The 13,979-nt window shown below is 37.4% G+C and overlaps 1 protein-coding gene across 3 annotated transcripts in view; it reads left to right on the top strand.

Annotated features, from left to right (window-relative positions):
• The window catches only part of adck1 (aarF domain containing kinase 1), a 119,298-nt gene that overhangs the window by 27,176 nt on the left and 78,143 nt on the right, over positions 1–13,979 (top strand). For 2 of the 3 annotated variants that reach the window (XM_084393195.1, XM_084393196.1), the window contains one exon: positions 10,221–10,424. In XM_084393195.1, the coding sequence (XP_084249321.1) occupies positions 10,221–10,424 (204 nt within the window). Of the gene's footprint in view, positions 1–897; positions 958–10,220; positions 10,425–13,979 lie in introns of those variants that run through there. The other variant, XM_084393197.1, reaches the window with a different exon arrangement.

Here is a 13,979-nt window from a genome sequence, read left to right as displayed (position 1 = left end):
TGCATTACATAACGTTAACTAATAGGACATTATTGTAAATGGTAACCATTTATCTTGACAACCAATATGCCATTTGAAGATTAGTGTCTGAAATCCGTTTTGGTTACACTTAATTTGAAGGTGTCCTTGTTACAGTGTAATTATACATTTAAGTACTGACTAATGTTAAATAACTACATTAAGGATTAGGGGTTGTTTTATTTGCATACATTTATGCATAATTTATAGTTATTAGCAATAACATGTAATATGTGTAAAAATGGCATAATAAAATGTTTCCCTGTTTTTCCTCTATATTTTGGACACACAAGTTGGACAAAGTGGGCTTTTAACTCTTTCCCGACCAGCGTTTTTGAAAAAAGTTGCCAGCCTCCTCCAGCATTTTCGGATCATTTTCTGAAAATTTTCATGGCCCCCAGAATATTTGTTGTATGAATATCTGAATATGCAATATATTAAAAGAAAGAACAGATCTTCTGCTTTAAAACAACATAAAACCCCTGTTTTATTCTAGCTTCATGCATTCGTTTTTTTATCAACACCTGAATGCGGGTAAATTTCATAAAAAGCAACTTTTTGAGCATAAAGCTGAGATAATTAAGTTTTTTTCAAAGACTACATCAATAGCGCATTTAGAACAATGATTAAATCGTAGATTGAGTTCATTAACACCCCTAATGCTTCACAGTCCTATAGCTCATCCTGGGTCAACAATTCATTCAGTAACATTAGGCAGTTTTGATTTATATGCTGGTTAATGTTGATGATCACGTTATTTTACATATGATATCGCTTGTTTCTGCTTCTTCTTTGTGTTTAGATCTGGAGATCTTAGATCTACTCCCTAGTACCATACAAAAGTAATAACATGGAAAGCCGGAAATTTCTGTCAGTGGCGGGGAAAGAGTTCATTTTGATGTCACCAGCCATAAACGAAACCCTCTGCAAACACACCAGGTGCTTTGTATTTATTTCAGATGTTACTCTTTGACCTGACCTCATCTCATCCTTTTAATCAGGGTTAATCTTTCTTCTGGTGGATTTGGGCAAATAGGCCAGTTAACATCATGACTAAGGAATCACTGTTGCTTGTCTGGAATAACAGCAAGCTCATTTTATTCCATTGAAAACCCACCAGGCTGAATGAGACTCCTTTCAGAAGTTACAAAGCGGCTTCACAGCATGGCCGTAAATTTGGTAGTGCATGCCTTCCTGTCTTCCATACCTAAAGTTTAGAGACTATTAAATAATACCTGCCAGTATTTCTAGCACTTGCACTGAGACTGGACAGAGGCGCCGTACGAAGCAGAAGTGTAAATCGTAAGGGAAAAGTTTGTTTGTTTTAGGTCTGTCACGAATGAGAGATGTTTCCATTTGTTCGATGGCATCACTTCTAAAGGGCTAAGTGCATCTCTGTTCTACTCGGGCAATTCATTACTGTATGCTAATTTGTTGCTAGCGCCAGGAGCTAGCCAAACAGACCCCTCAGCCCTCCATCTGGCCAAGCAATTTCTAACTGAGATGGGCGGTAGTAGGTACTGCTCGCAGAGGTGGGGGGAGAAATGAATAAGAGGGGCTTTTTAATGGTCTAGTGTGCATTTATTGACTGCTGGGAATTTTCTGAGATTGGGCAGCCGCTAAATTGCCCGCTCCCTCAGAGTTATTCATGAAGTCACAATGTAAAGCAATAATTGCCTGGCAATAATAGATGCAATTTCTATGAACGCATGTTGCTCCACTTTGCTTACAAAAGGAGTGACTGGCTAAGCCGCCGTGTAATGATGGAAGTGCACAGAGCATCTTTTCACCTCAAACGAAAGATCACAGAAGAACGAGCCGCCATTTTGCGGCTTTCCTTCACAGAAAGGTGAATAGACCTTTCATGTACAGTACATGAAATCACTTTATTAAACAAGTAAGGGAGAAAGAAATTGGTAGACAGACCATTATTATCACTTTTTTCTGTCTGGAGGTGTGATTTATTTGGTTACTTGATCAATAGGGCTGTAATACTGTACATGACTCTAGCATTTTAGAGGTCATTGATTTGTGCTTTACCCCCAAAACATGGTTGCCATATGAGAAAAAAGTCAATGAGGCTCTCACTTAAAATGAGTGGTTCAGCAAGTTGTAACCCGATACCAGTCTGCTCTCTCTAAGGTGGTATTACTACATGACTGGATGTTTTTATTCACTTTCAAGTAGTTATCTAAAGAAGCTATCTGCTAGCACTCAAGAATCTAAGGTTGCACTAGCTGTAAAGAGCTTAAGTTATCTTAATTCTTCTCACTTATCGATTTGCATTGAACCCTATGTGTAACCTTTTATTGGTGAAGCATTTTTAGGTGACACTAGCATCTCAGAATGGACACAATGCCAAAAATTGATGTCTTAAACCCAAACACTCTCCCTTTCTTTGTGTTTTCAGTTAGCAAGCTATCAACTTGGCATACTAGCTTAGCATAGTGCTACCTTTTAACGAAAAGCTCTACAAAAAGATATTGTCGTAAGATATTTGAAGTTTAAATATCGATTACAAGGGTGAATGCACACTAAGCTTGCTCCTTTTATAAAATACTTTCTCTGTGCCAAACAGGCTTTGAGTCAATGAATTGTTCACCAATATGTCTTCTCAATGTCTCTGACACTGGAGTTATGTATGGGTTTGTGAGCTGATTTGTATTATTGCTTCTATTTTGATGGAGTAAGTGCTTTTGAATTGAGAAGAAAAAAAAAACAACCTAGGGTGAGATTTTCTAGTTTTATCTGCCACTTCTATTCTATATTTTCAATAATAAAGAAATTGTCTTCTAATTTCAGTTCAGTGACAGAGTGAAAGAGAATTTTATAGACCCTGAGACCAAGAAACATCGTTCTGTCTATAATTAGAGAGTCTGGAATATTTATGCCAGTGTTTGTTTTACACTAATAGCCTTTAGATTATTTGTAGTGCATGGTGTCTTATTTGCCATGCATGGGGTTTGATGTATTTATTGATTTATTTGTGCATATTTTTATTGATTTATTTGAATATTCATTTATTTATTTATGTTGGGCAATCATCTTTGCACCATAAAATGTTATTCGATTTTCAGTATTTTAAACTGCATCGTAATCTTGTTTTTTATTATTCTTGATACTGAAAAGTGACCTGCCACTTTTGCCGTATTGTTGCGCTGAGGTTAACAGTTTGTCTTAGCATGTCAAGTTTTTGACAGTCTTGCTAATTCATGTTTTCTTTGATGTAAGACTGATCATTATTCTTTGGTGTTTTGTGCACAGTGAGAGCAGGAACAGCATAAGAGGAACCTCTGCTGTCTCCCCATTAGTCCCCTGGCAATAACATGCTCTGATGATGGTCCTACAAAGCATTTTTCAAAGGCCATCTAATGGCTTCTGCCTGCTGCTGAAATATGTCATTAATGTCTGTGGCAATTACGAGAGTTGTCAGAGCTCCGGCTTTGTGCCGCTCTGTCCACGGATGAAAGGGTTGCGGGAAGAGAGAGAGAGAGGTATGGAGGGAGGGGAAGGGCTTTTGGGGAGGAGGAAGAGAACAGTAGAGGAGGTGATGGGGAGGTAGAGGGAATTGCTCTACTTGGGTATTAATTGCGCAGGGCCTCGTTGCCTCCACAGAACAGCGATGACAGACTGCACGCGCCAAAAGTGCTGCAAAAGGGAAATGTGATGTTTCACTTCGGGATATTCAGAACAACCGTTCAAAATATGGTATCCCTGTATAAATTGGCTTGTCTCGGTCAGATGCATTTCTTGGCGGCATTTTTAATGCTGTAATATCAGTCCAATCCACCAAATAATCCAATAATGATTGACAGGTTTTTTTGTGTGTTTTATTTAATATTTTTGAGGGATGTTATGAAAATTTTGGCCGATAACGATAATTCTTTATATTTGAAAGCCGATAACCGATATATTGGCAGATAATTCTAAATCCAAATTCTTATTTAATTTTTGAGAGCCTGATGACACAAACAAAAGTCTCACCATTAAAAGTCATGTCCCAAGCACACAATTATAATGTTTTCATTATGATATTATGATGAAGCCTTTATGACAGACTTATGCTCCACATGTTGCATCCCATACACAAAAGAAATATATTTTCTGGATATGTTTTGGAATATATGCACATATTTGAAATTGGCCCAATAAATATATTTCATACTTATATTTCATATATTTTTGTTATATTTCAGAATATATTTCAATGTATTTTTTTCTGTACGGGTCCCCAAAAGTGTCAAAAATATATGTGGCATATATTCCAAATACATTGAAATATATTCTGAAATATAACAAAAATATATGAAATATAAGTATGAAATATATTTATTGGGCCAATTTCAAATATTTGCATATATTCCAAAACATATCCAGAAAATATATTTCAAATATAATTCTTTTGTGTATGGGACTTAACTGTATTTCCTTTTTTGAAGTGATTCCAATCATATTTCAAGGAATTTAAAACCATTATGGCGAACATTACGCACCTGAAGTGTTTCAGCTGAACGAAATAATCCATTATTTATTGGCTTTAATATATCGGCCAAATGTTCTTATCGGGCTGATAACGATAACATAAAAAACTAACATATATCAGCCGATATCAATCTGGTGGCCGATATATCGTGCATCCCTAGTTTTTTGTAATGGCTAATGCCGATACCAACATCTGTATGAAAGTGAAACTGTAAGTTAGTGTAGGCTATGTTTTGTTAATATTTGATACCGTTTGTTCTTTGTATTGTTTTCTCATTATTATTTTCAGGTTTAGGTTAGCTTAATACAAATTTTGCTTTAATTTAATATGTAATACTTGAGTGTGGATATATTTATCTGTGTAGATAGATAGATAGGTAGGTAGATTAATTACGTTAATATATTTTAAATAATTTAGCATATATATATATATATATATATATGTACTTACTGTATACGCTAAATTATTTAAAATATATTAACGTAATTAATCTACCTACTTATCTGTCTGTCAACTGTTATATCCATTATCGTCCTTTCAACCTATTCTTTCTGTCTGTCAATCATAGCAAAAAAAAGGTACAAACTAAATTGAGAAAAATCCCCAAATGCTATCTAAAAACAGCCAGACAGTTAGGAACGTGTGTGGTTTTAATAGGTTCAATTTAAGTTGGAGTGTAACTCCTGTTAACTGTAGCTTTTGTAACTTACACTTTCTTTTCATTTCTATTGTATGACACAACCAGCAAATCTCAACAGGGAACATTTTGTACACCCTGAATCTTCCAATAGTCTTCTTGGTGAGGTGTTTTAAGTCGGGCAGAGCTCATAGCTAAAGCTTTGTTCGTCCGTCCTTCCATGTGTGTGGGATCTTTTCATCTATTGAGCTCTCTCTCTCTCTCTCTCTCTCTCTCTCTCTCTCTCTCTCTCTCTCTCTCTCTCTCTCTCTCTCTCTCTCTCTCTCTCTCTCTCTCTCTCTCTCTCCTACTTGCCCACATAAAGTCAAAGCTTTCTGCTGAGTTTGTCTGTCTTATTACTCTCTGAACATGTGGAAGGCTTCTCCTGTGCCTCCCCGTGCTTCTCTGAGGACTTGATTGGCTGTCACACTTGTGTTTGCTGAACAACTACTGTAACAAAAGACTCTTCAGCATTGCCTTGATGGAAGACATGATTGACGCCTCATCAGATACGACGAGCGCTCTTGTGTTATTTCACTCTCCGCTGGCTCACGGTAAATTGCTGCAGTAAATGCTGCCCTTTTTGTGAATATAGTTTTCTGGAGAATTAGGTCTGCCTGGAGTTCCCTTTCTGTGCTGCTTTGAAAGTTAGCATGTGTTTATGGATCGATTTTAATACATTTTTCTTCCTTAGAAGCTTAAGATCGGCCAGCTGCATGCCACAGACTAGGTTGTTGGATGAATGCCAGAGCGAATCAGCCAATCCCAGAGTGGCTTCCCCTTCACACCATGTAAAAAGCCGCCACATTTCTCCAGGCTGCCCCTAATGGACTGGCCATGCAAATGCAGTAGCCGCGGGTGGCTGGGAGAAACGTGGGGTTGGAATATTGAAAGAAATGTAGGAAGTCTGACTGCCTGCCAATAGCGTCTTCCATTGCCAGGACTGTAAGATGGCAGGTGGCACCGATTTCTCTCCCTGGGGGATTAGAGAAGAATAAAAAAGGGGTAGAGCTGCTCTTCTTCTTCCTTTTTCTCAAGCCGCCGTCCCTCCACTTTACTTTATTGGTTCCACAGATCCAGTATAGAAGGTGTTAAAGATGAGCAGGCAGAGATCATGACTGTTATTACTGCCTCCTTCGTCTCTTATTAGCCCTGCCTTTCTCCTCGACACATCCTCACCATCAAAAGCCTGTTTGGGCTCTGGGCTGAGAAGGCGAGAACCACATGTTTAGTATCCGCCGAAATAAAGTGTCTTCTCATCACCCTCGTAATTATCTCCGAGCTGCCACATCCTATTGGCTTCTCTGGGCACGGAAAATGGGGTTTTGTGCATGCCGCAAAAGCCAGACGGCCTAGGCTGCCATCGGTGGTGGTGGCGGCGCTGAGCTTGAACAGTGCAAAAAATGCCCATAGGACAACCTTCAAATCTCCCATCCACTGCATGTGAGGATTAACAGCAAATCCTGCCTGACAGAAGTGTGTTTACTCTCCCCTCGACATCCTGTCAGAAATATCAGCTCGATGCCTCGAGTCCAAAGTTTTTTGGACCGTAGGGGGTGTTGCCTGAGTGAAGCACTCGAGAAATAAGAAAAAACACACACACACACACACACACACACACACACACACGCACACACACACACACACACACACACACACACACACACACACACACACACACACACACACACACAGAGATTAAATTAAGATATTAGAGGTGGGGGGGACCCTAAAATCTGATGCCGTTTGTGGTGCCAAGGCAGGATACGGTATGACAGGATGCCCCTCCATCCACAAAAAGCATAATTATTCAAACATATATTTACATAAAAACAAACATAAACAAATAAATGAAAAAAATTGTATGGCATTTGTTGGTCTAGACTAGAGGTAAGATTTTTGGTTTTAATGTGAACTGTCTTGTAACTTAATAAACCAAGCGAAATTAAATGTGACGTTTGGTTACATTTTATTTGATTAAATGTATTTTTAGAGTTGTCAAAGTTAACTATAAAACTGCTCTGAGTTATTGTAAAAAGCACTATAAAAACATTTTGAAATGTTTCTCTCATATACACCTAGAATAACTGAGGGGGGCAAATAAAGATGCATGTTTTTTATGTATAATTTATAATATTTTAAAATACTTATGTCATTTGCTTTGACTTCTCTTCAGTAACAATGTGTGTGTATAAATGTGTGTGTGTATGTATGTATATGTGTGTGTGTGTATAAAATGTGTGTGTGTGTGTGTTTTTGCTCATGGAGACAATTCTGTGTACTGGATAAAACAAAAACTGGACTGGATCATATTGGAAATTAAATTCATTGACAAAACTGCCAATAATTTGTATACTTTTTTATTTTATTAAGGTGCCAAATGTTCATATAGACTCCCCACCCGGTATAATTAGGTGCATGTGGACTTTGTCTTTTGAGGGATGATTCAAATCGGGTCGACCAACCTCATATGTGGCCCCATTTGGAGCACAAAAGACTGTTTTTTGTCAGGGTGAGAGGGTTAAGAGAGCTCATTTCACGGCAGTTTATTTGCTCAGGTCCCAAAGGGACGTCCCTCCAAGAGTACTATCAACTCTACCAGCTGGTGTTGGGACGGGACGGCACAAAGACCCCCATAAAAGTGATGTCCCATTTAAACAGCATTTAAGACAAATGAGATGACTGGGAGGGACCATTGTGTGTAGTTTATATTTTATTTTTTTGCTAGCAGCAATGATGCAGGCAACTTATCAAAATAAGTTTCTGTTAGTGTTATGTTGTCCATTCTTAATGTTGTCCTTGCTAATTCACAGCAAATTAAAATGCTAATTAATAATAGTGTTTTTGCTGCTTCTAGGTTTTCTTGCAATTTCTTTTTGGTTAACACTTCAAAGTAACTTACAATTATTAAGCTATTCACTATCAGAAAAAATATATATACTATGGCAATTCCATTATTTAAAAGTAATTTGCTTTGACTTCTCTTCAGTAACGATGTGTGTATATGTATATGTGTATAATATATATATATAAACTATTCCTCGATTATTCACTGGTATTTTACCACTGAATAACATACATTGGGGATTTGTGAGTATTGTGAATTAGCGTATTGTGTACTGTAAATACTTAAGAATTATATACTAATCATTTTTACTGACTATGTTAAAAAGTTTGGGGTCGGTAAGATTTTTTTTTAAATGTTTTTGAACACAAGGTTACATTTATTTGATCTAAACATTTTATCAAACAGTAATATTTTATGATGTGTCTAATAGTTTTTTAAAATTGAATTGTTTTCTGTGACTGTGACGTGAAGCTGAATTTTCAGCATCATTATTCTAGTCTTCAGTGTCACATGATCATAAATCATTCTAATATGAAAGATATGAGGCTCAAGAAACACTTCTTATCAATGTTAAATCCAGAGGTGGACTGTAACAAAGTACATTTACTTGAGTACTGTACTTAAGTACACTTTTTACTTGAGTATAATTTTTTCTGGAAACTGTTTACTTTAACTTCACTACATTTGAAAGACAAATCTCGTACTTTTTATTCCACTACATTTCTGTCAAAGTTCTTGAGTAGAAAGTAGTTATGTTAGTCAGGTTATGATTTTTTCCGTCTATAAAACGTGATTGTTTTTTTGCGGGTGACAGACAGCCTATCAGTAATCACTCCTGTGGGGTCACATGTTTGACGATTAGAACAATTTCTCTTTACAAGTGATCTGTGAGAGACAGTATCGTTGTCACAAGTAATGATTTGAAAGTTTTGTTTTCACGGCAAATAAGTATTTCTGTTGTGCTGTTTGTTAAAGCAGTATTGCTGTTGGGCAGTTACAGTTATGGTTGTATAGCTAGTTTTTTTTTTATTATTATTTTTTTTATTATAGACCACTTGATTCAAATGTGCATGAATGGATACACATAGATGTGTACTTCTTTTGTTGGGATGATAGGAGTGTTAAATAAATAAAAAAAAAGAAGATGATTATGGCTGTCTTTTTTATCAGTTCAGTTGTTTAATTTCTATAGGTTTTGTGACATTCTAAACCACACTAAAAAACTACAAACTGGTCAGTGTATTCGCTAGGTTGCTTCAGAGGCATAAGGTCCTGTAATAATGCAACAATAATATACCAATGCATTGACATTTACTTTGTACTTTTGATACTCAAGTACTTTTAAAACAAGTGCTTCTGTACTTTTACTTAAAGCTACACTGTTTAATTTTTTAAGTTGATTCTTAGCAAAAAACACTTTGTTCTTTCAAAATATGTGCTCATTAATGTGTAATTACTTCTACCAACTAATCAAGTATTCTCGCAAGCGTAGAATCTGCCATTTAGAATACATACGAGCGAGTCGCTCGAGTGGCGGCGGCCATGTTGCGCCTCCATCTTGAAAATACATTAGCCAAAGAGGGACATACCTGGAAATTCAATTTTCGCCTTTCGCGTTTTTACACGCAGTGGCACCGTGACGAATGCGAGGGGGAGATTACTCGCGACTGTCGGCAGATTTGAAATAATACGGCCACCGTAGGAGTTAAAACGCCCTCGGAATGGGAGGGGCTAGAAAGTAATATTCGGTTGGTAGTCATAAACAGTTTCACCGCTAGATGGGAGAAAATCCTACACAGTGTAGCTTTAAGTAAAAATCGGTCTTTACAACTTTTAACTTGTAACGGAGTAATATTTGACCAGTAGTATCTGTACTTTCACTCAAGTAAGGAAGTTGTGTACTTTGTCCACCTCAAATCAGTTGTGCTGCTTTTATAGAAACGGTGATACTTTTTTTTCAGGATTCTTTGATTAATGGTAAGATCAAAAGAACAGGAATCGTTTGTAACATTATAAATGTCTTTACTATCACTTTTGATCAATTTAATGCATCCTTGCTGAAAGTATGCATTTCTTAAAAGAAAAAAAAAGCTCTTCCCAAATTTTGAACAGTAGTTGTATAGATGAGAATTATGAGAGCTTATACATAATATATAATAATAATAACATTTGTTTAAATGTCCCTTTTTCTTCAGGTTCACAGGCGTTCGGCGGAAAGGCTCCGGGACCTGTGTTGTATGAACAGAGGCACCTTCATTAAAGTAGGGCAGCACCTGGGAGCCCTGGACTACCTCCTGCCTGAGGAGTACACTAGCACACTGAAGATCCTACACAGCAGAGCGCCTCAGAGCAGTATGGAGGAGATCAGGCAGGTCATACGAGAAGACCTGAGAAAAGAGGTATGAGAAAGTAGATGCTTCAAATGGGCATATTCAGATGTAAATAATCTTGGGCCGGTCTTGATTTTATTCAGTGGGATTTGTATTGTATTGTGAAGTGATGAAATATATTAACCAATAATATTGACATTTATTTATATATTTGTTATAAATATATTGGTTCGTATATTTCATCATTACACACACACACACACACACACACACCTTTACTTAGCTATCAGAATGGGGATGTTCAATAGACGTAATGCTTTTTATACTTTACAATCTGTATATTATATCCCTGTACACTAACCCTACCCATCACAGAAAACTTTCTGCATTTTTATATATATATATATATATATATATATATATATATATATATATATATATATATATATATAAAACTTGAATTACTTTATTTTTATACCAGATTTACAAATGAGGACATCACTAAAGGGAGGTTTTTGGAGATTTTGTCAGGTTTTTTGTCACTTCTGGGTACAAATTTGTAGGTACACACACACACACACACACACACACACTCCTGACCTTGGTTATGGTAGCAAAAAATGTCCATTTAAAATGTTATAAAAAAAAATGTTTTATAAATGATAACAAAACAAAAAAAGTTCTAAAGGACCAATACATTGACTTAATTTTGATTTCATGTTGTATTTAATGATCAAAATCACATACTCTTGTCATTATCGCAGGCTTCTCTTTGTGAGAGACAGGAGCTGTTTTTTTTCAATAAATGTCTTGGTCATTTTGGGTCGGCAGGGTTAACGTCACGTGAGAGAAGCTGAGGTCTCCCTCGTCCTCTCCTGTCAGCGCTTTTGTGCCTCTTGTCAGAGCAGTCTTCCTGAAAGAGCGCCGTCTCAGGAATGTTTTGACAGGCGTTTAAATTTTGTTGGAGATAATTGTTCCGCTCTGAAGATGACCTGTTCAAATCATTTATCAGCTTGTGTCCCAATGTTTTGTGTATATATCAGGCTGTTATCTCACATTACACAGGAACAAGGCCATTCAAGCGATGCGGCTTGTTGAGGAGAGGCGTTTTGTTACTTTCCAAAGCGATCAAATGTATGACTTTCACCTAAAGGGGTGATACAATGTGTGAAACATCTTACATTAAAGGAGGTACCAAGCCATAGAGTAGAGGTTTGAATATAAAAGGATCTTATTGACCATTATGCAACAAACTAGCAACCACGGTTGAGTTTTTCTTCAGAAAATGTACAAATCAAATCTTTTTAATGCATTCTCACACTATGGCAATCGTAAATTCAGTAGCTGTTCAGTATTTCAGGTTCGTTCAAGGTCACATAACTTGCCAGTTTTGGCAAAATGACCTTGAACGAGGACAATTCAAACCTGTAATCACTCAGCCGGATTCTGAGCTGGTAACCGTAAAAGTGCGGCCCTCCCTTGTCTGACCTTGAGAGGGCTACGCTTGTTCGCAATGCTCCTGGGGTTTTGACTGCATCTTTGCAGTTTTATTATTGTAATTATTAGCTCTAATAGATCAGTCTGACTTCTTGCTTCATTGCCTTCCCGCCTCCCATTCCCTATCTCTCTGTCTCTCTCTCTCTCTCTCTCTCTCTCTCTCTCTCTCTCTCTCTCTCAAGCCCCATCCCTCCCTGCTGTATGACAGCCGCACTGGCTGCAACATTACGTAATTCCATCCAGGTCGCGACTGGCTTGTAGAGGTTTAAGGTGTGTGTGTGTGTGTGTGTGTGTGTGTGTTGTGAAGTAAGAAGCATTTGAGACACCACTGCTGTGTGTGTCGGGAACTGGAGATGGACCCGTCACGGCTCGTTGGGTTCAGCGCGGCGGGAGAATAATCCCTCTGCCTCCGTTTCACAATAAAAGTCCTCCCAATTCTCTGGCTTTCTCCTTTTGTCTCTCGTTCACTCCATTATCGTCTCTGTGTGCGAGTGTGTGGATATGTAGATTAGGTGAGGCTTGCGCTCCTAATGTTGTGTAAGAATAATGCGTCTCTGGATGCTCTGTGTCAGGTCAGCGCAAGTCTTTTTAATGAACATCATTCATCTGGCTTTAGCAGGGGTGTTACTTGAGGAGAAAAGGGTAGTTGTGTGTTCTCAAGGAAATCAGCAGTACAAAATGAAACCGTAAACACTACGAGATACGAAATGATTAATTACTCTATTAGTAGCAAGGTTTCCATCCACATGTGTTTATGTGAATTTTGTGGTATTGCATAAAAAGTCAGAGTTTCACTGAGATGCAAGTAATATTTGGAAAATGTAAATAAAATAAAGTAATTTGTTCAGTTTGTTGTGAGTGAACAAATTATATTTTGTCAAGGTGGATCCTATTTTTTTCAGTTAGAGGCCGTGCGCATAAACTAGAAACACATTCACTGAATACATTAGGTGTGTTTGACGAAGCAGCGCTGCGCGGACCAATCATTGTATGACATCTGGGGGCCTGAAAACGAACTTTTGAAAACGGGTTTCAAAGTGCACGTTTTTGAAAACGATTCTGTTAGTCTATAGGTGCGTAGTGTTTCTTTACAAAGTGACATCGCCAACTACTGCAGATTACAGGATTTTTTTCGCAGACCCATGTGACCTGGGATGGTTTTGACAACGTCTTGTGTACACGAAAAACGTTTCCATTCGTTGCACATCGTTGTCGTTTAAACGTAAATTCAAACCCTAAATTTGTCCAGATGATTGGCTACTACCTCCAAGGCATCTGCCACTGATCGCTATAGCAAACATGAAGTCTGTCACAGTGTTTTGTCTGTGCACCCTTTTATATACTGCACAAGTAATTTGTTACATTTTACTAAAAATGCAACGATTGCTTCCTCGGGTGACTGCAAATTTCTATGTTCAAACCTTCTGAAGTACCCTTCTAAAGTTTTTTAGATTGTTTATTTATTTTATATTAAATTATTATTATTTTATATTAATATTATTATTAAAATATATTTTATAATACTTATATTTGTTCCTTGTTAATAGTGTAAGATAAAACTTAATATGCCTCAAACTTGAAAACAATGTAAACATCAGAATGAATAAAAAAAAATAATATATATATATATATATATATATATATATATATATATATATAATAATGTTTAAATCAGACTAAAATACCGAACCCAGAAAGGGAACTTTGCTACTTCATTTCATAAGTCTACCTCACGCCACTGGTCTGTAGTATCCGATGTACTGTGCCGTGACTGGTTGGCAGTACCCGTCAGACAGAGTCACTGCCAGGGCTTTTAGCGAGAGTCTCCTGCACCGTGAGGTAAACTACGGCATCCCAGAATTCCCCCACCTCCCCTCATATTTATTTATGAGGCCTGGCATGGTCTCACACAAAATCAAAAAGCTGTTACGGGCGGCTCTGGATCCATTTAGATAAGGAATTATTGATATCACAAAGGTGTGGGGAGGAAGAAAGACACTGGTTTTGGTTTCCTCTCAGCTTGCCTTCGCTCTATCTCTTTAATTCACTCTTCTTTAAGCCCGTGAGCAACTGAAATGTTATTTCATGAGATTCTTTCCAGCTAATAGAGCCAGACCTCTGCTTTAT

The sequence above is a fragment of the Rutilus rutilus genome, assembly GCF_951802725.1.
Source record: "Rutilus rutilus genome assembly, chromosome: 21".
In the NCBI taxonomy this organism is placed as follows: Eukaryota; Metazoa; Chordata; class Actinopteri; order Cypriniformes; family Leuciscidae; genus Rutilus; species Rutilus rutilus.
The sequence above is the reverse complement of the archived record's forward strand: the minus strand, read 5'-3'. Positions and strand labels throughout refer to the sequence as shown.